The sequence below is a fragment of the Melanostigma gelatinosum genome, assembly GCF_949748355.1.
Source record: "Melanostigma gelatinosum genome assembly, chromosome: 8".
NCBI lineage: Eukaryota > Metazoa > Chordata > Actinopteri > Perciformes > Zoarcidae > Melanostigma > Melanostigma gelatinosum.
Window position 1 is genome coordinate 6,846,377 of NC_136641.1, and position 24,716 is coordinate 6,871,092.

General features: G+C 46.9%; 1 protein-coding gene across 1 annotated transcript in view; it reads left to right on the forward strand.

Annotated features, from left to right (window-relative positions):
* Positions 1-24,716, forward strand: part of LOC306780382 (plexin-A1-like) — a 240,451-nt gene that overhangs the window by 21,951 nt on the left and 193,784 nt on the right. The window contains exon 2 of the mRNA XM_079272739.1: positions 14,958-16,356. Within this exon, the coding sequence (XP_079128865.1) occupies positions 15,163-16,356 (1,194 nt within the window). The 5' untranslated portion in view covers positions 14,958-15,162. The remainder of the gene's footprint in view (positions 1-14,957; positions 16,357-24,716) is intronic.

Consider the following 24,716-nt stretch of genomic DNA (forward strand, 5'->3'; position numbering starts at 1 on the left):
GAATTCACCATATGCGTCTAATATAAAGCTGGAAAGATACAGAGCGAGAGAGAGAACACCGCTGTGTCAGAGTAAATAAGCTCACACAGAAGGGACAGCTGGAGACTTGTGACGGATCTCCTTTAGGATCTGAGTTAGCACAGTGACTGTCTGTCTGGCACCAACAAGCTAAATAGTCGACATAGACGGTACAATTGTTTCTATAGATCAGGATAATCCACAACAATCAGCACCGCGACATCATTTGGTTTGTTTAAAGTCTGGTACACTGTAGATAAACTGTACATTTAAGAATAAACTCTATAGTATTGTGTCAATGGCAAGCACCATGGTGGGTGACAGACATCGACATGAACTGCTTTAGTGCGTAATAAGACCTCGTTTCTGTGTTTTACAAACTGCGCGTCTGATTTTTTAAATGTAGTTTCTTGTGCTTGGTGAGCCAAGGACAAATGTCCACCCTGGTGGATATTCAAGATCTATTCTATTCTATTCTATTCTAATTCTTTATTGTGGCAGCGTTAAGGGTTTTCGTATCTGCGCTGCATCATGTCACACTCTGCTTACCCCCAATCACCCGACACCTACGGGAGGAAATGAAAGTCTCCAGAAAACGATCTCTTAAAAACATGACCCACACTCACTTTTGCATTTCCTCCCGAAACATGAACACGTCGTCAGGGGTCGTCTGACCCTCGGCTCGGAGACTTCACGTTTAGACTCGAATTAAAAGAGGGCCGGATCTCGGTCTCATGTCCCCGCCCTCCTTAATGGCGCCTGAACATTTGTACTAACAGCTCCAGTTTATAGGCGGCGTTACAGCACCGCTGTGACAATAAAACAGGCTTCCAGTACGAAGTCTCTCAACCAAGCTGGATGGTGATGTTCCTCTCGCCTCCAGATATGAAACTACAGTATGCACCCAGTTTCTCATCTGTCTCCACACGGACCTATCAGCAACAGTAGCAACTCTCCTTTTTTGTCCTTGTGTCAGTGTTTCTCTACAGTTTTTTTGTTTTGTTTTTTGTACGCATGATGTACACACAAACACTCTGATTCCAATGCAGCGATTTTCATACTTCCAGAACTGGAATGAATGGGCTTCTTTTTGTTCTTGTTGTTATAGTCTCTTTCTCTCCATCTCTCCATCCGTTGCTGCTCTCTCTCCATCTCATTTTCTTAAACTGCAAAATTGCTCTTCTGCGGTTGGGAGCCAGCTTCGATTATCTACGCCAAATTCCCCGATAAAGAACTGTGTTTCAAGGCTGATTCAAGCACTTAAAGCCCCTCTAAATGGCTTTAGCTGCAGGGTCCCCTCTGTGGAGACTAAACACACATACACACACACATAGTAGCACACACACTCCATTGCAGTGAGTTCAACACCCATCATGAAGATCATACAACTGCAGAGTAATTTCTCTCTTCTTTTGTAAAGGTTTGTCTGAAATCAGTCACTCTCCGTCTCTCGTCTCAGCTCTCAGTACCTGTTAGCAGACTTCCACCCCTGTCGGACAATTAATGTATGTCTACATGTCCATGCGCTGACAAGAAATGCTTATTTGTATAAAGGAGACTGTCCTCTGGTTAAACAAAGTGCTTAAGGGGAGAAGTTGTCTTTATGCCACGCCAAGCTGATTGGCTCTCTCGCTTCACGTTTATCAAACAGACATGAGCGTGGTATCATCTTCTCATCTAACTATTGGCAAGAAAGTGAATGTGCCTGTTTCCTAAAATGCTGAACGATTGCTTTAACCAATGGGGTTGATGAACGGCCTTATAGGTCATTTTAAAGGTTGTCAAAAGAGGGGAATCTTTTTTACATTTTTGAAAAGTTTGTGTTGGAAATTAGGTCCCCCCGCCCCCGCCCCCGCCATCTCAGTCAGTTTGGAGTGTTGAATTCCATTTACACCACGGCTCTCCTCACTGGTACCTTCACTGTAGTCCTCGGCTGGCAGTGAACAGACATGACACACGTAAGAGTAGTTTAAATAGCTGCTCTGCCCTTTTACTCTGAGGAGCAAATACTACAAACACTGTGGGAAAGCCCACACACACACACACACACACACACACACACACACACACACACACACACACACACCAGGTACCAGTTGATGGAGCATTTGTAGCAACAAAGAGGTGATCGCACACTCACCATAACATCGATGGACTAAAGTTGCCATTGACATTTCTGCAGATAAAGAATCGAAACAAAACCATTTAGCTTTTCAACACTCTAAAACAATGTGAATTGTATTTTGTTGTGGTGGAGTAGATTGGAGTGCTTTTGTATCTCCTGGCGTGGGACATGATGGAGATGCAGAGATCCAAAAACAGGACGAATGGTACAAATATATTTATGTAACTTGACTGTAAAAAAACTCTCCCTACTTCGCTGCAATTATTGCCGCCCTCTCCACCTACATGTGTAACATTAATAGCAAGTGCTTCTCCTAATGGGAGTGCGTCTGGCCCAGCGAGAACGCCAAGCCACACACAGAGGAGGCAGATTGAAATAAATGAAAATCACCAAAAAGAAAATGAAACGAAACCTCATGTGATTTGTCCGTTACAGGGTGCAAAAGAAAACAAGCGTACTGCAGATATTAGGGTTTTTCTTTATCTGAAAAGTCCTTAAATCCCTCCACTCTGGGGAGCTGGGAGACGGGGTGCGCGCACTGGAGAGGAGACTCAGTCAGATTAAGAATGATTAAGGCTCAGCCACTCGGCTCTGTTCAGCGTAGATTTGCACCGTCTGAATGAGTGATGGCTGAGCTGCACCTGTCGGAACGTTAACGTGCGTCAATGTATCTGTTTGTATGTCCGTGTAGGTGTCTGCATGCATCCATGCTGGATGCATGCACATGGATGTGTGTCTGGGTGGGTTTGTGTGTTGAACAAAGATATGCGTAGATGTATTTGCACGTTCCTACATATATGTATGCATCTGTTTCCCCGCATGCGTGTTTGAATAGTTTTAACGAATGAAGTGGAGTCTTTGTATATTCTGCCTCTTCCTGCTAATGCCTATTATTATTATTGGGGGGGAACAAACTGTGTTTGTGTGTTTGTGTGTGTGTGTGTGTGTGTGTGTGTGTGTGTCAGTCTGCGTTTAACCACGAGGAATTCTTCAATGTTAAATGACTGCCATTAACTGTGCTGTGTGTGTGTGTGTGTGTGTGTGTGTGTGTGTGTGTGTGCAGCTGTCTCTGTGTCAGTTGTGGAATGCCACTGTAAATGAACCACTGTGTACCTACTGCATGACACACACACACACACACACACACGCACACACACACACACACACACACACACACACACACACACACACACACACACACACACACACACACACACACACACACACACACACACACACACAGTCCAGCACATTCTCTTCATTCCTTCATCCTCTCACTGATTCTATTCCATTCGATTCACACACAATTAGAGGCGAGGGGTCCAATTAATTTCGACGATGTGGCATATTGTCATCGGCGTTGTCCAATTATTTTTGCATAAAAGATAAAACATCACAAAATGCAATTAAAAGACATCATCCTATGCCAGTTGAAACCTGGTGTGGGTTTAAAATGAGCGACTCACCTCACAAATAGAAGGAATAAAAGTGAAGGGTCTGTTGGTGCTTTCACTGCAGTCTAATTTAATATGGAGCAAATAGGACTAGAAGGGACATTACCATTCAAGTCATTGTAGCAGAGTGGTTCAGCCATTTGTATGTGCACTGCTGACTTCCGTTTGAACTAAACCGACTTACGGCAAATCACGGACTCACTGAGTTGAGGTTTTGCGGTTAAGAGCCACTTAATCCACACACTCTTGTCACAGCGTAGGTAAGCACATTGCTATCGCCAGGAGTGACAACTTGGTTTGGATCCAAGCTAGCTGGCTAGCTAGCGAACATCTGGCTAGTTAGCTAGCTGGCTAATTCTGTCGTGCTTTAATGCTACACTGGTTACAGAAGGCTGGTGTCTGGCCGCTGGTCCCCACTTGACTCCTCGTTGCTCCGGAGAATGACGAGCTACCTAGCTAGCTAGCCAGTCGTCCGTCTCTGGGGCTGAGTCAGCTCTCTCCCCGGTGAGCTGCGACTTTATGTCCCCACTGACGAGTGTTGTCACCATAACACCTGACAATAATCACCATTTTCTTTGTGTGAAGCAATGTGTTAAATATAAACACAGACATGAATTTTGAAGCTATTTTCTAGGAGGTGGCGCTATAAATATGTATTAGGGGGGGTACTTGGACTACTTCACTCACTCGGCCTATTGGCACAGATCTGGGAGGTGCAGGTGTCGACTTATCAGCGGCCTTTTTTGTCTCTTTCTCTGGCTCTGGTGGAGGTTTTGAAAAGAAATAAATCAAAATCAATCAAAATGTCCTTATTTGACCCCACTTGCTGTCTACCAGATCAACGTGTGCATGCATCCAAAGTTCTAACATCAAACAAATTGCTCTGCGTGTATATAGGTCATCAGACCACATATGTGTCCACTTGAGAAGACAGTCTTCCAGCGAACAGCATTCTTTAATCTGTTTCAAATGAGCGAACGTCGTCCATCTGAGCAAGTGATTTGGTCTCCTTCAGGAGCGTTTATCTTGTCAAATTGCTCAGAGTTGATGACACCAAAAGGGTGTTAAACCACATGAAAGCCTTCTATTGAATCGTATTTGCTTTAAATATTGAAACAAAGCAGGTGAGAGCTGACAATCTCCCAAAGTATCAGGAATATGGCGCAAAATGAAACCCTGGTGTTAATTGGTGGCCTAGTGGCCTGTTTAACAGACGTATAGAGACAATGCTAGATTCAAGGTCTTTCTTGAAACCGGATATTTTTGGGCAGTTTGTATAGTGTCTGTGTTTCCTTTCTCTCAATGTTACGTTCCTCCCCCGTCCTCCTTGTCTTGTCTTATCTCTGTCTATCTGTTAAAAGCCAGGCGAGGAGGGTGTGAGTCGACTACTGTCTGCAGTCTTTTGGAAAATGGATTCCAAATAGAAATCTCCTGACGTTCGAGTGTGTGTCCGCCTCGTGTCCCCGTTCTCATATCCTCCTCCTCCGCTGTCCTCATCCGACCTGCTCCGTAACGTTAACTTTGCCACCATCTGTTGCAAGAGGCCTGGAGTTAAAAAAGGGAATTGATCAGATGAAACTCTGCATGCGTACTTTCAGAAGTCTGTTGTCACTGCATCGAAACATTTGCAAAACTGTTTTTTTTTTAAGTGTTTCAAAACCAGTTTTGTTTACGTCTGCGTTTACCTGCTAGCAGTCTTCCTCTGCTCTGCCTTGGTTGGTCCACTGCAGCACATCTTGTTGTGTTACTGCCACCTGTAGCTCACTAGAATAATGTCAAACACCTGACAGGATTGTGTATTGTGTCGCAGTGCGTCTGCATTCTTGTGCACAAGATAACAGGTGACCCACTCATAGAACAACAGCAGCGTGGCGCCATAAACTTGTTTAGATACGAACAATATTGCATTTATGTCCTTTTATTTTGGCGTTTTGCTTAAATAAATGAAATAACTATCAATTACCACAAAACTAATGGCTTAATTAACTCAGCGTTTCCACGCAAGAAGTAAATCTATATGTATTGTATTGACTGGGAAAGGACTGCATATTTTTACTGTGGGTCATTAAAAGTTGTGGCCACCAGGGGGCATCGATCAGAATGCACTCCAGACAAGATGTTCCTTTGAGAGGTTTACTGACAACAGTCAAACAAGCAATTGTGTGTGGTTCTGAAACAGACATACATGAAATAATAATTCGTAAATACCTCTATACAACATTGGTTTCTAATTAGGACATACAGGGACAGAATACAGGCAGTGATAAACAGGTCCGGGACTCCTACACTACAGCCACCAATTAGCAAACAAGGAACGAGCTACTAACTATCAGAATAGCTTGCCGTGCAAATGACACAATATAACACTTATAACTACAATAGACTAACACCAAACTTTACATCTACTTACTGGTTCTTTGCACGCACACAGTCTTGAGAGTCAAACTCCGAACAGCAACATAAACTAATCTATTTACAGACACATCCGTCATTTCGCGGCGCCTCGCTCGTTCAAGCCTTTTCACTTCCTTCACGCCGTTAATATTAGTCCGCGAGCAGCTGACTGCCGTCCTCTTCCGCAAGGGGCGTAGTGCGGTTCCTGCTCCGCTGCTTCTCCGAAACCCGTCTGAGGTCGTCCTTCGTCACAATATGCTATAAGGCTGTACTTTACTTCTGCACTGTGCTCCGTGCCCCCACCTCGCAGTCAACACAGCTCAGACCGCTGATCATGTGTAGAGCTTATAGGGGCTCACATGATCACCAGTCTGGAGGCCCACGCAGTCCTGAGAACCCAGCTCAAGGCTGAAGAAGAGCCAATACACATTTATTTTTGTACTTAGCTCCACCCTCTCGTGTCACTACTGGTTGCAAAAAACCAAGATGGCGACAACTAAAAACCAAGATGGCGACGACTAAAAACCAAGATGGCGACGACTAAAAACCAAGATGGCGACAACTAAAAACCAAGATGGCGACGACTAAAAACCAAGATGGCGACGACTAAAAACCAAGATGGCGACGACTAAAAACCAAGATGCCGATGGTCAAAATGCCGTTCTTGAGGCGTTAAAATTAGAGTCCACTTGTTATATACCGTCTAAGGTTACAAAGCTCAAGGTCCTCAGAGGTTCAAGCCGTGGCTGCTGATTATTTGTAGGAAACCAAACCATCTAGCTTTACTTGCTTTTATCAACAGGGTCTTAAATGCAGGTGAAGGTGCCAAGTGGCTCATTTCCAGCTCATGTCCCCAGTATTTGTGTCACGTCCAACTTGAAGGTACTGAGTGTAGATACAAAACGCCGAGTTCAGGAGCCAAAAAGAGGTAGACTTTAATAAGATATCCCACAGAGGGAAAACACAGGAACAGACGTGTCAAGAAAACATGAGGCTCGAACGAAGGGCAAGGTACAGACACGCCTTAAATACACTTGAGGCAATTACACAGGTGAACCCACTTAAGGTGAGCCAAGTCCAATCAGTCGACAAAACCTAATTAAGGCGCACTCTGCCACCATCTGCTGGATGTCCTGGGGTCCTACGGCGCAGTCCTGACAGTACCCCCCACCCGACGGCCACCTCCAGGTGGGCCAGGCTGGAGAGGGTGTGCACGGTGAAAGGCACGGATGAGGGCAGGATCCAGGACGTGCCGTGAGGGCACCCATGAGCGTTCCTCTGGGCCGTAGCCCTCCCAGTCAATCAGGTACTGAAGGCCTCGCCCCCTCCGCCGGGAATCCAGCAGCCTCCGGACGGTGTAGACAGGGCCACCAGCGACGACCCGCGGAGGTGGCGGCAGTGGGGCAGGCCTGGACAAGGGCGAGGAGAAGAGAGGTTTCAGCAAAGAGACATGAAACACTGGTCTCACCCGGAGAGTCCTAGGAAGTCTGAGTTTGTAAGCCACCGGGTTGATCCTCCTCTCCACAGGAAACGGACCGATGAACCGGGGAGTGAATTTGGAGTCCGTGCGCAGAGGCAGGTTCTTGGTGGAGAGCCATACTCTCTGTCCAGGGCGGAACGTCGGGGCGCGCCGTCTCCTGCGATTGGCCTGGATCCGATGGGTTTCGGTGGCGCGCGTAAGCGCAGCACGGGCCTTCTTCCAGGCCTGGCGGCATCTGGCCACCGCAGCATCCGCAGAGGGGACCGCAGACTCGGACTGCTGAGAGGGAAAAAATGGCGGGACATATCCGTACTGAACCTCAAAAGGCGACATACCGGTGGAGGACCCACTCAGTTGGTTGTGGGCGATCTCAGCCCACACCAGCTTTCGACTCCAGGCACCCGGATTGGATGATACCATGCAGCGTAGGTATTTCTCCAGCTCCTGGTTCACGCGTTCCGTCTGTCCATTACTCTCCGGATGGTAGCCTGATGAAAGACTGACAGACGTTTCAAACAAGGACCAAAATGCACTCCAGTACTTGGACATGAATTGGGGCCCTCTATCAGAGACAATGTCACTAGGGATGCCATGGTGACGCACCACCTCTCGGACCACCAAATCAGCAGTTTCCTTCGCAGACGGCAGCTTAGGTAGTGGGACAAAGTGGCTTGCTTTGGAAAAACGGTCCACAATTACAAAAATCACTGTGTTACCGTCAGAAGGTGGTAGGCCAGTGATGAAGTCCATTGAGATGTGGGACCATGGCCGATAAGGAACCGGCAGGGGGTGGAGCAGGCCCGCCGGGGCTTGGTTTCCTGACTTCTGTGTAGCACAAACAGAACATGCGCGAACATACTCCTCAATGTCAGTTCTCATGCGTGGCCACCAAAAGCGGCGGCTGACTAGCTCCATCGTGCGGGCAGCCCCAGGATGGCCCGTCACTGGTGAGTCATGCCCCCATTGTAGAACCTCAGAGCGGGCGTTGAGCGGGACATACAGACGGCCCGGGGGTACTCCACTAGGACCTGGATCCTCCTCTTGCGCACGCAGGACGGCGTCCTCCAGGGCAAGCGTCACCTGTCCCACCACGCAGCTGGGGGGAATGATGCACTCAGGGACAGGGTCAGTAACGTTGGCGTCATACTGGCGCGATAAGGCATCAGCCTTGGCATTCTTGGTGCCGGGGCGAAACGTGATGATAAACCTGAATCTGGTGAAAAACAGGGCCCACCTGGCTTGTCGGGGGTTCAGGCGCTTGGCCTCACGGATGTACTGGAGGTTCTTATGATCCGTGATGACTGTGAATGGGTGGCGCGCTCCTTCCAGCCAGTGTCTCCATTCTTCAAGTGCCCTTAGGATGGCCAACAGCTCCCTGTCCCCGGCGTCATAGTTCCTCTCAGCGTCACTAAGCTTGCGAGAGAAAAAGGCACATGGGTGCGTCTTGTTGTCCATACCTGATTTCTGGGACAGCACAGCTCCAACACCAGACCTGGACGCATCCACCTCCAACACAAACGGAAGGGCAGGGTCAGGGTGCCTCAGCAGTGGGGCTGACGTGAACTGAGCCTTGAGATGCTCGAACGCCGCTTGCGCCTCCGGGGTCCATCTGAGTCTGGTTGGGGCTCCCCGGGCCACTGCTGTGATAGGTGCTACTATGGAGCTGAAGCCTCGAATGAAACGGCGATAAAAGTTAGCAAACCCCACAAAACGCTGTACCTGCTTGAGAGTGGCGGGAACCGGCCAGTCCAGTACAGCCTGCACCCTGGATTCGTCCATGATTACTCCATCGGGGGAGATGACATACCCCAAAAAGGAGGTGCGGGTAACGTGGAACTCACACTTCTCCAGTTTGACGAAGAGCTGGTTGTCCAGCAACCGCTGGAGGACCTGCCGGACGTGCTGGCGATGTTCTGTGAGGGACTTGGAAAAAATTAGCACATCATCGAGGTAAACGAACACACTGCGGTTGAGGAACTCCCTGAGCACTTCATTTACAAAGGCTTGGAACACAGCAGGAGCATTGGTCAGACCAAATGGCATTACCCGGTATTCATAATGTCCACTGGGGGTGCTAAAAGCAGTCTTCCACTCATCATTCTCTCTGATGCGGACCAGATGGTAAGCATTCCGCAGGTCTAGTTTAGTGAACACTGTAGCTCCTCCAAGAAGATCAAAAGCGGAAGACATGAGTGGCAACGGATATTTGTTCTTTACTGTGATGTTGTTCAGTGCTCGGTAATCTATGCATGGTCGTAGACCACCATCTTTCTTGGGTACAAAAAAGAATCCTGCTGACACTGGTGAAGTTGAAGGGGTAATAAGCCCGTTCTTAAGAGACTCGCTAATGTAGTCCTCCATGGCCTGAGTCTCGGGCCTGGAGAGAGGGTATAGTCGTCCCCGGGGGGGAATAGTGTTAGGCAACAGGTCAATGGCACAGTCAAAAGGTCTGTGAGGAGGAAGTGCTGTAGCTCTAGTCTTACTAAATACTTCAGCTAGGTCATGATACTCTGCAGGGACTGAAGAGAGCTCAGAGGATGAACAGGCAACAGAACACTTCATCACAGGGGTAACATGTCTGGCTGAGATACACTCTGGGCTCCATGATAAAAGTTCGCCAGTGGACCAGTTGAACTGGGGATTGTGTTTCTGAAGCCAGGGAAACCCTAGTACTACTCTATCATGTTGGGATTGGACTAAAGCCAAAGAAACAGTCTCTGTATGTGACCCAATCTGCAGTAGTAAGGGGTGTGTCATGAAGTCAATTTTACCGGAGCCTAGGGGTCGTCCGTCGAGCGCCTGGATTCTCACAGGATTGGGAAGGGCCTTGGTAGGTAGACCGAGGCGTGTGGCCAGAGCAGAGTCCATCAGGTTTTCCTCTGAGCCTGAATCGATCAGCACCGTGATAGGGATGTTCTCCGGGTTCTCTGGGGTCCAGGTGAGTCGAGCCCTCAGGCAGAGGCGCTTAACTGGGTTGGGGTACTGAGAGTGGACAAAATTGCTCACTACGCTGTCCCCTCCTCCTAATGAGCATCCTCGTTCTGCAGGTGTAATGCGGTACCTGCCTACCTCCATTGCCTCCGCTTGAGCGGGCTTAGCAGTGGGGCCCGACGCGCCCAGTGGTGAATGCGCTTGGGGAGGTGCCGAATTGGGAAGCCTGCGCTCACGCCTCCTTTCGCGTATGCGCTGATCGAGGCAGATAGAGGTGGTTATGAGCTCATCTACAGTGACCCCCCACTCCCGACTAGCCAAATCATCTTTGACCGCCTCCGACAGGCCATTGTAAAAAGTGGTCAAAAGTGCTTCATTGTTCCATTTGCACTCAGCTGCCAAGGTGCGGAATTCTATGGCATATTCAGACACAGGTCTAGCTCCTTGGCGGAGCGAGCTGATGCGGCGTGCTGCTTCTCTGCCACTCACTGGGTGGTTAAAAACCTGGCGTAGTGTCTTGGAGAACTCTACTGCATTAGCACAAAGTGGGGAATTTGCCTCCCATAGGGCAGTAGCCCATACTAGAGCTCTACTGGTTAGCAGCGAAATCATAAAAGCGACCTTAGCTTTTTCTGAGGGGAACTGATCAGGCTGCATGACAAAACACAGGTCACACTGTGTCAAAAATCCCTGACAGGTCTCTGGAGTGCCGGCATACCGCTCTGGTTTCTGTAGGAACGTCTTGGCAGCCGGGGGGTTCGGCTGGTGCATTTGCTGGGTTATCCAGGCTTGGATCTGCTGGATCGAGGTTCCCTGGGATTCCACAGTGCCGAGCACCTGGGCTAGGCTGACGTCTCCTCCTTCGGCGCCTGTTACACTCATGTTGGGGGTTCGAGCCTACTGTCACGTCCAACTTGAAGGTACTGAGTGTAGATACAAAACGCCGAGTTCAGGAGCCAAAAAGAGGTAGACTTTAATAAGATATCCCACAGAGGGAAAACACAGGAACAGACGTGTCAAGAAAACATGAGGCTCGAACGAAGGGCAAGGTACAGACACGCCTTAAATACACTTGAGGCAATTACACAGGTGAACCCACTTAAGGTGAGCCAAGTCCAATCAGTCGACAAAACCTAATTAAGGCGCACTCTGCCACCATCTGCTGGATGTCCTGGGGTCCTACGGCGCAGTCCTGACAATTTGCTCTCTCCGCCGCCGTTTATCGTGAAGAAATGTGTTTGAAATGGAAAAGGTTATGAATGTAAACATTTATACTTTCCCCGTGGTTATATATGCTTTGTATACATACAGTTTATGGATGGGCCCGTTGTGTTTGGACGTGTGTCTGTGTGTATGTGGTAGTAGTAAATAAGATTGAATAGATGCAGGATGCATGCACACATGCACACAGGCACAGACTCGGGCACGGATGTGAGCTCCATGCAAAAGAAGTGGTGTGTATAAATTTGCCTAAGTGTCTGGCCAAGGTCTGCGGCTGTGTGTGCAATCGATGTGCCAACAGCAATAAATCAGTGCGGGACGGACCTGAACGCCTCTATAGCTTCATCTGATGTGGCAGGTGGGCTTCAGGATGGCCCTGACACACACACACACACACACACACACACACACACACACACACGTGAAGCCCGGTAATTCAAGGTTTTTTTGGTTAAGACACACACAATTTGATAACCACACAATTATATCATAAATTATCGGACTGTTTGAATTAAGATTTCGTGCACCGAAGCAGGACGACAGTTTGTACCACATTAGAGTATTCCATCCCATCTTTTTTCCTTGTGTCCCCTGTCATCTTTCTAACCAATTTCTTCATCCAGAAACTCAAACATTTTTTTTTCTTTCTTTTGACATATAAGCAAAACTTTTAAATCAGAAACTTGTTTTTCAGTGTCTTTTTCCACTCATCCTTTTGTCCCAGTTTAGTCAAACAGCTCAGCTCCACTGGCTACTAAACTACATGGCCACTGAGTCCATGTGTGCTGAGTGGTTTCGACTTATTTATAGAATCTGTGAAATACATTAGAGAAGGTGAGATGAAAAATGCTGCAAAAATAGCCATCTTAACATATCATTTAGTACATCGAGTTGAATTTCCTCTTCTCTCGTCTATTCAAGTGCGTACATTCTTGTGTAGATCTGTTTGGTGCGTGCGCATGGGTAGCGCACGTGTGTGGGCAGGTCTGTTTAATGTTGATGTACTGTATGCGCGTGTGTGTGTGTGTGTATGCGCGTGTGTGTGTGTGTGTGTGTGTGTGTGTGTGTGTGTCGAAGATGCCAACAGTAGCTGTATTGTCCTGATGGGACAGGCAACAGCATCGTCATCTGGGCCACTGTAATCATGGCTGGGCCGGAGATTTGAAAGACACTATTGACAAGAAGTGAAGTGTCTGAGAGAGAGAGAGAGATAGAGAGAGAGAGAGGAATGTAATGAAAGGGAGCAATGAGAAACGAGAGCCGAGAATAGTTTGCTGACCAAACTCCATTATGAAACAAGCCTTTGCCTTGTGCTCTTTATTTAGCCGAACATAAGCCAATAAGCTAATGAAAAGAAAGTTGGGCACTGTGTGGCCGCGTGTTTGGTTTAAAACAATTGCAGATGACTGTGGCCTTTTTAATATTTTATTAATTCAATCAGAGGATCGGCGGTTCGATCCCCGGCTCCTCTAGTCCATGTCAATGTGTCCTTGGGCGAGACGCTTCACACCAAATTGCTCCTGTAGGCTGTGCCTGCGGTGTATGAATGGTGACACAGCTCTGATGGGCAGGTGGCACCTTGGATGGTAGCCCCTGCCATCAGTGTATGAATGGGTGATCGACAGGTAGTGTTAAAGCGCTTTGAGTGGTCGCAGGTCTAAAATAGAGCGATACAAGTACAAGACCCTTCACCATTTACTTTCACCATTTACATCCTGGAAGGTGACATTCGTAAATGCAACGTCATCCTCTCATGGTTCACCTCAGGGATGTATTGCGAGAACTGAATCCCGTTGTCTCAAGACTGTGCCTGTTCTTTCCAATGAAGATTACTTACCAGGTGCACACGCAGAGAATGCTTTTTCTCTTTGCGGTTTGCTTCCCCTTTGTGCTGCCCGGGGACGATTGGTGCGTTGAGTGCCTGTTCGGGTAAGCTTTAAGGAAAATGTAGACATAGTGATCAGTATGTGCTGGTCGGAAGACGGGTCAAGAGTTTCCTGGGGTTTCAGTAACGGTGAGTCCCCACTGGGAGCGAGACGGGACCGCCGCGTAAGTGTTCTGTCTGCAGTAAGCGTCTCCACCCGTCTGTCCACTCAGCTGGACAGTTGCTTACCTGCATTCACTAGACATTTACTGAACCGAAATAGTTTTCATGTCGGCTTCCATGGGTAGAAAATCAACAATGTTTGGATGTGTTGATTCATTGATTTTATTTCCCCACCCATTGCGATTGAGGGGAATCTGCCTGTCGTGTCAAAGGCGAGCTCGCAGACAGACTGGGAGCCTCGATCAATCAATGTAGATACGGTAAATAAGTCCAAAACACATATACAGTAGGATATTTGTGCGATTTGTGTGCTGTCTGAGTGGGGATTGGCCGTGAGAAGGAGTCCAACTCTTCTTTTGACTGTAGAGGAGACACATTTTGGACAAAAATTGTGTCTCCAAGAATTCCATTGCTTTTAGCCAGGATGTCCTTCTGTCAACCAAGTTAAAACTTTTAACAACACCCATCGCGACCGATCACATGGTGATGATAATAATGGCAGCAATGGTGTCGATGATTGAGCATGTGGAGCCAGCCATGTTGCTTTTGCCCGAGAACTCCCCCAGTGCATTCTGGGATAGGCCCATGCATCCCTAGCGACTCTGAACATGAAAAAGCGGATATAGGATTTGTTTAGATGGAAAATGAATGAAAGATCCATATTCCTTTCTTTTTTTTCTCACTTTTTCTTCCTGTAGTTTTCACTTATAGCAATCTTTGCCACCATCTCCCTGGCCTTTTATATTGAACTGGTATGAAGCTTCTCTCTCCTTCTTCTCTTTATCGTGTTGGACCAGTTCTCTCTCTCTTTATTGTATTTATCTTCTCTGTTGTAAATATACTGTAGAATTCTCCCTGCAGCCCTTCTAATAATTCATGGATGCCGTGTCACAGGTTGCGTTTTCATGTGTATTTGAAGTGTATTAAATGTATTCTCGTGTGCGTGTACACACTTTGTCTGCTGGATCCTTTAATACCTCCAGACAATCAATACGCAGAGGAGCAATGTTCGGCCCTGTCTACTTTTAAAAGATGCACTCCACAGAGTGGTGTGAGCCAAGAGTCGAGAAGTCAATAAAACAAAGCCGATAGTGCTTTCATTTGTTTTTTTGGACTGTGGCAACGAGGCATCGGAGTCTGAGTCTGTGGGCGAATATTTAGTGTCTTGTCATTCCGATACAAACAAATTAATCCTTTTTGTCAGACCTCTGGATGTGCAAAACACAAGCCCGTGAATGTATTGACATCGTTGTTTGCTAAGATCTTTGCCTTGTTTCTCTTTCTCAGGGCTGGTGGTGGACGAGGCTGAAGATCAGGGGTTGAGGTTGTAAAAACAACAGCGGAGCAAGGAGGACAAAAAGGACAGAGGAAGCCGATCGCTTGGAAACTCTTCTTTCGTATCATCATACCCTGCAGTCCTAAAAGGCACCGACTGACCCTGCAGAGGATTACGCGCTCAAAAATACACACCAACACCCACTCGCTCACCGCTATGTCCTCCCACCTCAACCCACCTCTTCTCATCCCCCCCATCCTCTTCCTCCTCCTCTCCCTGTCCATGCCCTCCACCTCGACTCCCTCCTCCACTCCCTCCTCCACTCCCTCCTCCTCCCTCCTCTCCTTCCTCCCACCGGAGGGAGGCCTCACACATTTGGTGGTTCACAACCAAACGGGCGAGGTCTACCTGGGCGCCGTCAACTGGATCTACAAGCTGTCGAGCAACCTGACCAAGCTGCGGAGCCATGTCACTGGCCCAGTCACTGACAACCCTCGCTGTTACCCTCCGCCCGGTGTCCAGTCCTGCCCTCACGAGCTGGTGCAGACCTCTAATGTCAACAAGCTCCTGCTACTTGATGCTGCCCACAACCGCCTGATTGCCTGTGGGAGCACCTCCCAGGGAATTTGCCAGTTCCTGCGTCTGGATGATTTGTTCAAGCTGGGCGAGCCCCACCACCGCAAAGAGCATTATCTGTCCAGCGTTGCCGAGGCAGGCACCATGTCGGGTGTCGTGATCTCCCCGGATCTTTTTGGCGGAGGTGGGAAGCTTTTTGTCGGCACCCCCATCGACGGGAAATCGGAGTACTTCCCAACGCTGTCCAGCCGCAAGTTGATGTCCAACGAGGAGAACGCCGACATGTTCAGCTTCGTCTACCAGGACGAGTTTGTCTCCTCGCAGCTGAAGATTCCCTCAGACACGCTCTCCAAGTTCCCGGCGTTCGACATCTACTACATCTACGGCTTCAACAGCGAGCAGTTTGTGTATTATCTTACCCTACAGCTCGACACCCAGCTCACCTCCCCGGACGCGAGCAGCGAACAGTTCTTCACCTCTAAAATTGTGCGCCTATGTGTCGACGATCCGAAGTTCTACTCCTACGTGGAGTTCCCCATCGGCTGCACCAAGGACGGAGTGGAGTACCGCTTGGTTCAGGATGCTTATTTGGCCCGGCCGGGGACCCGTTTGGCCCGCTCGCTTGGTATTCAAGAGCACGAGGAGGTTCTGTTTACGGTATTCGCCCAGGGTCAGAAGAACCGAGCCAAGCCGCCCAAGGAGTCGGCTTTGTGTCTGTTCACAATGAGACGGATAAAGGAGAAGATTAAGGAGAGGATTCAGTCGTGCTACAGAGGAGAGGGGAAACTGTCCCTGCCCTGGCTGCTCAACAAGGAGCTGGCCTGCATCAACTCGGTGAGTGTTTGAGGCAGTCGCTCCCACAAGTATTTTTGTGATCATAGTCAGTCATGAAAATTATGTTGATCCTGATTGTTTTGGCTTGTGGTTGTGTATGCATGTGTTGGTTTCTAATTGCAAACAAAACAAAACAGAATGGGCCAGTTCACTTCACTTCAAGTACAGTTTCTATTTGGAGGTTGGATTGGACAGATTGTCTTGTCCTTTCCAAAAGCATTTTAGTCGTCATGGGTTTAGGTTGTGTTCATATTTGTCTGGTTTAGAGTTACTGTCCAGCTCTGAAGCATTTACTTGTTTTCCTGTCTACATAGGTGAAAAATATGCTGTTTGTTGGCTTCAAATATTTTCACAATGGGGCTTGAAAATGAAGCTGAACTATATGGGGAAAACACAGAAAGGCAATGTTTTGGGTGAATACCAACATTAGCCTCATGTTAAACTGAAATATTTGGATATTGAACACCCACCCAGGTCCCCAAAACGTCAAGCTGCTTGTGCATCTATTCAAGTTTCCCTGCTTAACCTGTAAGTGGAAAGTATAAACCTTGTTTTTCCCAATCCAGAATTACAGCCCATTGAGATCATTTGTACAGAAAATACAGTGTATTCATCATGATCCTCATAAAAGAGAGAGTAAAGAGTGCTCCAGGTATGAGTCATAAAACCCAGACATGAGTCAGCATTTTTGCACTTCCTGATCCCTCGTCTCCAAGTCACGTTTTTTAATGGGTTTTTGGATAGATGCCTGAAATATGTTCTGTGGTTCACACAAACCTAAGAGATTGTGTTCTATGACATAAAATACATCAGTAAATTCCCCTCTCGTGTCTTAAAAAAGTGGCTAACAAGTGGCTAAATGAGACTACAAAACCTCACCACGCCGCACACTAGCCCCCTTTAGCTTAGTGGTGGTGACGTGAAGTCACATGACTGCAGCGTAGTTCATTAACAGCCTATTGTTAAGTTTTTCATGTGGCGATTGCTTTCACTCTTCAAAACTTCTAAAAGTGTTGTTCATTTGTGAAGATTATGTCGCTAAATTAAATCTGTAATTATAAGCCGCAGAGTTTATTTTCTGCAATAATCCAAAATCCAATGGAAAAATCCCATCTCCTTTTTGTTAAGGGAACCAGTGTATTGCTAACTTCCAGGGTTGGCCTACATAAATACGTCATCCCTGCAGCACTGATCACAGACATGTATCAGGTCTACCAGCCATACAGGAGCCGAAATGTTTCTCTGGGCTTAGAAAACCTTCATCCCTCCAACTTTCCTGCACAATGTTAATGATGATCATGAGAACTTAGCTGATGGAGAACTAAAAGAGCTGAGTACGTAGATTGTCAAGTAGTGCAGGTGGGAATTTCTTACCACTGACGGATGTGAAAACAAGAGGGATGATAATGAATTTATTCCATCATAATTGAACATAATTTGGTCAAAATGTGTCCACAGCTAAGTGAGACTACTCAGCCTGAGGGCTATGGACGGCAGTCTCCCAGGAATAGTTCAGACTGTCCACAGGTTGTGGGTGGCTTGTCTTTCCTTTCCCTGGCCTAAGGGTGCTTGAGAGACATTGCATGTGTGTCTGTGTGTGTGTGTTACCCACATGTCACACACACACACACACACACACACGGCCCTGTATCCTCATGAATAATTCACCTGGTCTCACCTTCTGTTATTCAGTCGGTGCTCCATAACAACCTGCCATAAATCTCTGGACTACTCTCTCTCTCTCTCTTCCTCTCTCGCTCTCTCGCTCTTGCTCTTCCTCTCTCGCTCTCTCTCTCTCTCACTCGAGCCCCATCTTTTGCATAAAGATTTCTTTCATTTTGCTAACCCCATTCTCCCTCCGCTCCTTCTTTTATCTGCCTTTCATTTGCTTTGCTTCTCTCCGTGTCCCTCCCCTCACCTCCTCTCCCTGACCTCTTCTCTTCTTTATGCCTTTTCATTTTTAACCTTTAACCTCCCTCATTTTTACATTCTTGCTCCTTTCGCTCCTCTTCAGCTTCTTCCCCTCTCTCTCTCTCTCTCTCTCTCTCTCTCTCTCTTTTCTCAAACCTCTGCTGTTGCACCATCTCTCTCTGCCCTCTCCTTGACTTTCCATTGAGTGATGAGGTGCAGAGTGACTTAGTGTGTAAAGCCAGTGCCGAGATGTGATCTGAAAATACAATGTGGAGGGGAACAGACGACGCTACTGAGAGAGGGGAGGGAATGAAAGAAAGCAGGATTCGTCGCTTTTGTGTGTGTGGGGGCAAGGAAGGGAGGATGCTGAAGAAGAAAGGGAAAGGAGAAGGGAAGACGTGAGGAAGGGTGCGACGTTAGACGGATCACTGGGTTGAGAGCGGAGAGGAAAGAAACAAAGCACCGCTGTGCCTCAGTGCAGCCGCACAGAGGCTGTACACTCTGAGATGATAGTTGATGGGTGTTGATAGACTTAAAGTATTAAGAACAACACTACGGACAGGCAGAATTACAACAAGCACAAATGTGGACTTTCTTTTTGTCTCTTTGAGCCTATGTTTGAACCGATCGTCTTTCTTTATTCTAGGTGTAGCTAGTTTTACTACTTGATTAAAATAAATGGACCAGTCTTTGTCCTTTTATCCGGTATGTCATGACAGTGTATGCAATGTGTCCGACGCCACTGATCCAATTATGGCACGGCCTTGTGGGAGTTGGAATGAGCCAGCAGGTTCGTGTTTGTGCTTTGACTGCTCGTATGGCAGCTGAAGGGATCAAACCTGTGGCTATTCCATTAACCCCAAGCAGTTTCAGGGCGTCTTCTGCTTCTATAGAAGTATATAAGTACTGCACCTCGATGGAAACAGCACAATCAGAAGTGTGGTGGGGGTGATTTAGAGTAAATGTTATTATTTAAAGCTTAGATTTGATCACGTTTCTTGACAGAAGTGTTTGTCACACATGATTTGATCATGGACCGTCGTAAATTTGATTATACAACGTTAGCGTTGTATTTTATTTGTATATAGAAAACATGGCTTTATCACTGCAATCACTTGTTTTAGAAATACGTTAGGGGAAAAGGTAGCCATGTTTTCTTGTTAAATAGAAGAAAGTCACTGTCTGTGTTCAGCTGGACACAATACATGTATGTTCAAGTAACGGAATCACATCCAGGAAGTTCTTTCACGTTCTATCTTCCAATTCCATTTTATTTATGAAAGTGCCCCACTTACAAGCCAATAACATCGTGGCACCTCTTGTCACAAGCCCACCAGTGCAGCGCGAGCGCCATGTGGCCTCGTAGTATGAAGTAAACTCTACATGCATATGATTATGCTGATGAGCGTACAGTTACACGATCGTCCTTTATGGCCATCTGTCGTTTCCGCCTGCGATCGATCAAGGTTGTGTCGGCCGAGCTCGCTGTGGGACGCCGGCGTGATGGATTCATCATCTCCTCGTAGGGCCGTGTTCAGCGTTTCCTGACGAGGGCGGTGACGGCCCCCGTCGCCTCTACGCTAGTCTCATGTGGAAACTTTCACTCGGCCTCGTGTCGAGAAACGCTCCGCTTCACCTGGAGGCCGTCAAACTTCATCACGGCGCTTGAGAAAATCAATTTTCAGAAAAAACGTGCTCCATGAAGATCAATATTAGATTTTTAGCACTGTCAAAAGATGTCAAACCTTTCACCGTCATCACGAATGATTATGGAACTCTCACTTTCCTAAGGCCGTGGATTATCTCCTTGCACCAGGTTTATAGCTAATAAAAGGAGGGGCTTTATGGCCACCATTCCACTGCCTGTCTTAAATGGACTTGAGATCAGTCCAAGTCCATTTCCAGTCTTCCTCCCAGGGCTCAGGCAGTATAATTCACATATTGGAGAGAAAGTCATTTGTTCAGTCTATGAGGGTCTCTACAATGTCACCCATGATTTGAGTTGAGATTCAGCCCTCCTGTTTAAGTATATTAAGGACCCGCAGACTGTAACTCATATGAAACCATACCCATAAAACAAGAGAGCTACATGGCCAGCACAATGGATAGAGATACTGTGGATGAGGTGAAATATAGAGCAGCAATGGGATAATGCAAGACTCATGGACAGAGATGTGGGCAGACAGCTGGACAATGGCCCCACTGTCAGCAAGGCAACCTTCTGTAAGGCCCACTTAACATCCAGCGAGAAAGTGGCTATTAAACCTCAGAACCATGAGTCACGACTTATACATATGTATGTACGTCATGCATGTGCTGGGATCAGCTTGAATTCCTTTCTCCAGTGATGCAAGTGATTATAAATGAGCTGCTCCTTCTAACGTCAGGTCTCATCTAAGGAACAGAAATGGGGCTCAGGTGAAGCATGGAGAGTGAAACCCGAACAGCCTGGGGTTCATCTCGGTAAGTTTAGCCGGATGAACAAACAACTTCAAACTGAACTCAGACTTCCCTCGTCAATGTCAAAATACGACTTTTGTCCTTTTCTGCGAAACTTCTTGCACATTAGTTTTTCGACGCATGATGTATGACGGCAAACATTCAAAAGTTTAAAAGTGAAAAAAAAAAAAATACACCAATTCACATTGATAAAGTTGTACTCACACAATTCTGCTTTTATTGTATGCTGTGAACACTGTTGTGGAGGTGCTGTCGCTACTGCTGCATTCATACGTCGTAAACCTTTGTGTCAGCTTGACTTTGGAGCACGATTATGTTCTTTTTCATTCTCTTTAACAACACGTCTCGGTAGATCGTACACTCTGATTACTCTGGCAACAGCAGGTTTGCGTGTCCGTGCGTCGTCCCGAGTCCTCCTGGGTTTGGGTGAGCCCGTTGTTGTCCGTTGACGGGTTGCGGCTCTCTCTCCGCGCATCTTTATGTCCCGCTCATTATCAGGAGGAGGCCGGTGTTGGCCTTCTGGGAGTTAAACTGAGTGGAGGGTGACCTTCGCCGGCTGCGGGCTGCCGTCCAGCTCTACAGCTCTGTGAGCGGGCCGACCCGGCAACGCTACCGCCTCGGCATGACTAATGAGGCCGATTCAGACAGAGAGAAGGAGATACTATCCTCTGTGTGTGTGTGTGTGTGTGTGTGTGTGTGTGTGTGTGTGTGTGTGTGTGTGTAGGTGTGTGTGTGTGTGTGTGTGCATGTGTGTGTGTGTGTGTGTGTGTTTGTTTAGGACTCGTTTTATCTTCCTTTTTCTGGGTTTCTCTCTTTACTTCACAGAGTGCTCATTTGAGTGTGCGTGTGTGTGTGTCCACCTTATCCTGGCCTCCCAAGACGAGGGGGGTGGGACAACAGAGGGAAATGGGCTGATAGTAATAAGAAGAGTGTGTGTGTGTGTGTGTGTTTTGTTGCTGCATTGTCTGCAGCACCACAAGGTGGATGTCAGTGGGAAAATTGGCTGCAATAACATAGTGCAAGAAGACTCTTTTGTTACCTCTCTCTCTCTCTCTCTCTGAGCATAATAGTGTTTATTAATATTTATCAGTGTTGATCACTGTTGGCCAGGATTACAGTCTATTCCTGTGGCATTTTGTATTGTGTCTTCCAGGCGCCTGGTGTGTGTGTGTGTGTGTGTGTGTCACTGCTTCATTCTCTCTCTATCTCTCCATTGTATCTTCAGTCTCATTAGCGTTAGCTTGTGCCTCAGTGGATGGATCACCCACACACATTGCATCAGGCCTGCTGGGTGGGGAATATCAAGGCTCTCAAGGCTTTGCTTACATCCTTACACTTATATTTCCTTTATATTTGTCAGGGCCAAGTTGTTTGGTTTATGATGACCTTACAGTGACATAGACAACCTCTCATGCCAGCTAGTATACATTTGCATTCAGCATATCCAGCGGGGAAGCTATTTCAGGCATTTAGGATTCATTTTGGGATTTTACTTATTTTAGTTTCGTTTATTTCAGCGATTGTTTTTGCGACGAGTTGGAGCACTTCCAGTTGGCTTGGACGAGTATGAATCATCGGTGCAAAAGATGAGCTAGTAAATAGTTGGGTCGTCCAAAAAAGCACAAGCCTGTGTAGATGGAAATCTAAGGAGCGTTTTCGGTTCAGAGAAGTCCAGTCGAAAAGCTTGACATTCTGTTGTGTGCACCGTTGACATGGAGCTGAAGCCAAACGACTCCACTTTGTAAAAAGCCCATGATACATTCAGCAGCTTATGGAAGCCATTTTTCAGACTCTTGGCTTATTTTGTATAACGTTTGCAAAATATGGTGCAGTGCACGGTCCCCATTGTAATGACTGCATCTCTGAATTACATCACGCAGTAATTTGTATTTGATAAAGTCAGAAATGAAGTTATGCAAATGAGTTATGTTACATGACTCCGTAGTATTGTTGAAGAGGTATTCATTGGTTTTTGGCCAGTGCAATAAGCTGTAAATGCAACATATCATCACCTCACAAAGTGGTCATGGCGAAGCTGTTCGCAAACAGATGCCCAGTCACATCACATTACATCCAGCAGACAGGAAGTAGCATTAACATTCATTTGTAGTCGGGTCTCTGGTGGACGTTGAGTCCGCTCCCTCTGCCTCTAGCTCCTGGGGGAAATATCTGTCTCTTAAGCCGGTAAATGCTTCGCAGTATACACCAGCTAGTTGCCAACGTTGTCTGTCTGCTGTTTGGTGCTAGACAGGTACTTTTCTTTTTCTTTTTTGTTTTGCTTTAAACAACTGCCGGCTGCTTCTCGAAAATGATGCTGATGGGAGCTGACCTGCACAACCAAAGCAATATCCCACAACAACAAACTGCACCATTTGTGACTGCTTTCACATTATCATAGTCACATAGTCATTTACCTACAAAATAAGAGGGACTTAAAGTCATTGTGTGGAACTTTTCACTGCTTATGAAACAGGATCAATTCAACACTGATGCCTCTGTGTGATCTGCATAAGCAATCGAGACCCTAACCAGGAAGGCTGGCTATTTGTACGTAGTTATTCAACACAATCAACACTGGATGAAAGCTCCCTGTTGTAGCTTTAAGTTGTGTCTCAGAAGCCAACACGTGTCTCGGTGTGCCTTCTTTATTTACCGACGTCGTTCCTTGAAGAGCAGGTGAGAGAACCCTGAAAAACAGAGAGCGTCATCTCAGGCCACACGGAGGATTTAGTCAAGAAATCAAAGTTTTTACGACTCGGTGGGCGACTAAGTGAGTTGTAAAGATGAATTCTGTCTGGCGGCGCCGTGATGAATACATGCAGCGGCGGGGGTGAATTGCTGTCAAACGCTGTCTAGAAAGACGGGCCCGTTGAGGGAAACACTTTTTGATGAGGTTCAGTTTTCACTCCCGCCCCTCGAGACATTTTGATGCACGATGATGCAGCAAAAATATGACACACCTTGAGGCATTTTAATGACTTTGGCTCCAACACCTCAACATTATGCTTTAGTCTTGGGATATTTTCCGCCTCGGGGCTGAGGCACGCGGCGCCCACCATGCTGTGAAATCTTCCTTATAGTGGATTCTCAATGGGGGAATTTCTCAGATCCAACAGGCCGGTGTGAATGGTGGCTGTGAAGTAAATCTACTGCACAGTGGTGTGCATTGTTAACTCTAGCACTTGGAAATGGATTAATGGCTGCTATATAGGCTTACGAGAGTGTCAGCTTGTCATGGATTTGGAGCGTTTCGGAGCGTTTCGGAGCTTGTGGCTGCTTAGCCTTAAAGCTGTGTGAGTCTGACCTGCAGTGACCTTTTTCTTTTTGAACCTCAGAAACTCACCAGTAGTCCCAACGAGACTTCCGAGGCAACGCAGAGCAGAAGCAGTGATACTGCAGCGAGTTTGACCCTCTGAACCCAAAGCAGTTTCGGGGAGATTACCGCTCCTGTCACATTTGCATGGACTTCTATGGGAACAGCACAACTATGGCTAGAAGTAGAGAGAACTCAAGAATGTATTCTGTGAAGTACAACAGTTACAATGGCATAAATCATAAAAAAGAAAAAAACCACAAGTTGAATTTCTTTGATCATCTTTTTTAACAAAAATGGGCAAACAATGGAATCTATATTTCTATGAAAAAAGGGCTTCACGTAATATATAAATAGTTATTCACGTATTTACAACTTCTACTTCCAGTAGAGAGTGTGTAATCATTTATTGATGGGCAGCCACGCTGCGTTTGTGTATGTTTGTGTGGGTGCATGACAGACATGAATGCATGCATGTATGTTTGCGCATTCACATATTTGTGTCTTTAATTATTCACGTGTGCACGTGTGAATGCAGGCGTGTTCGTGAAGTGTCTCTGAAGCAGACTGTCCCTGGCTGTGTTTGGGTTCTCCTGCTAGCTGCTCAGAAGCTGTGAAACGAGTTGAAGCTCAAAGACGGGATTTGGCTTCACATTTTCATTCATGGGTGAGGAGA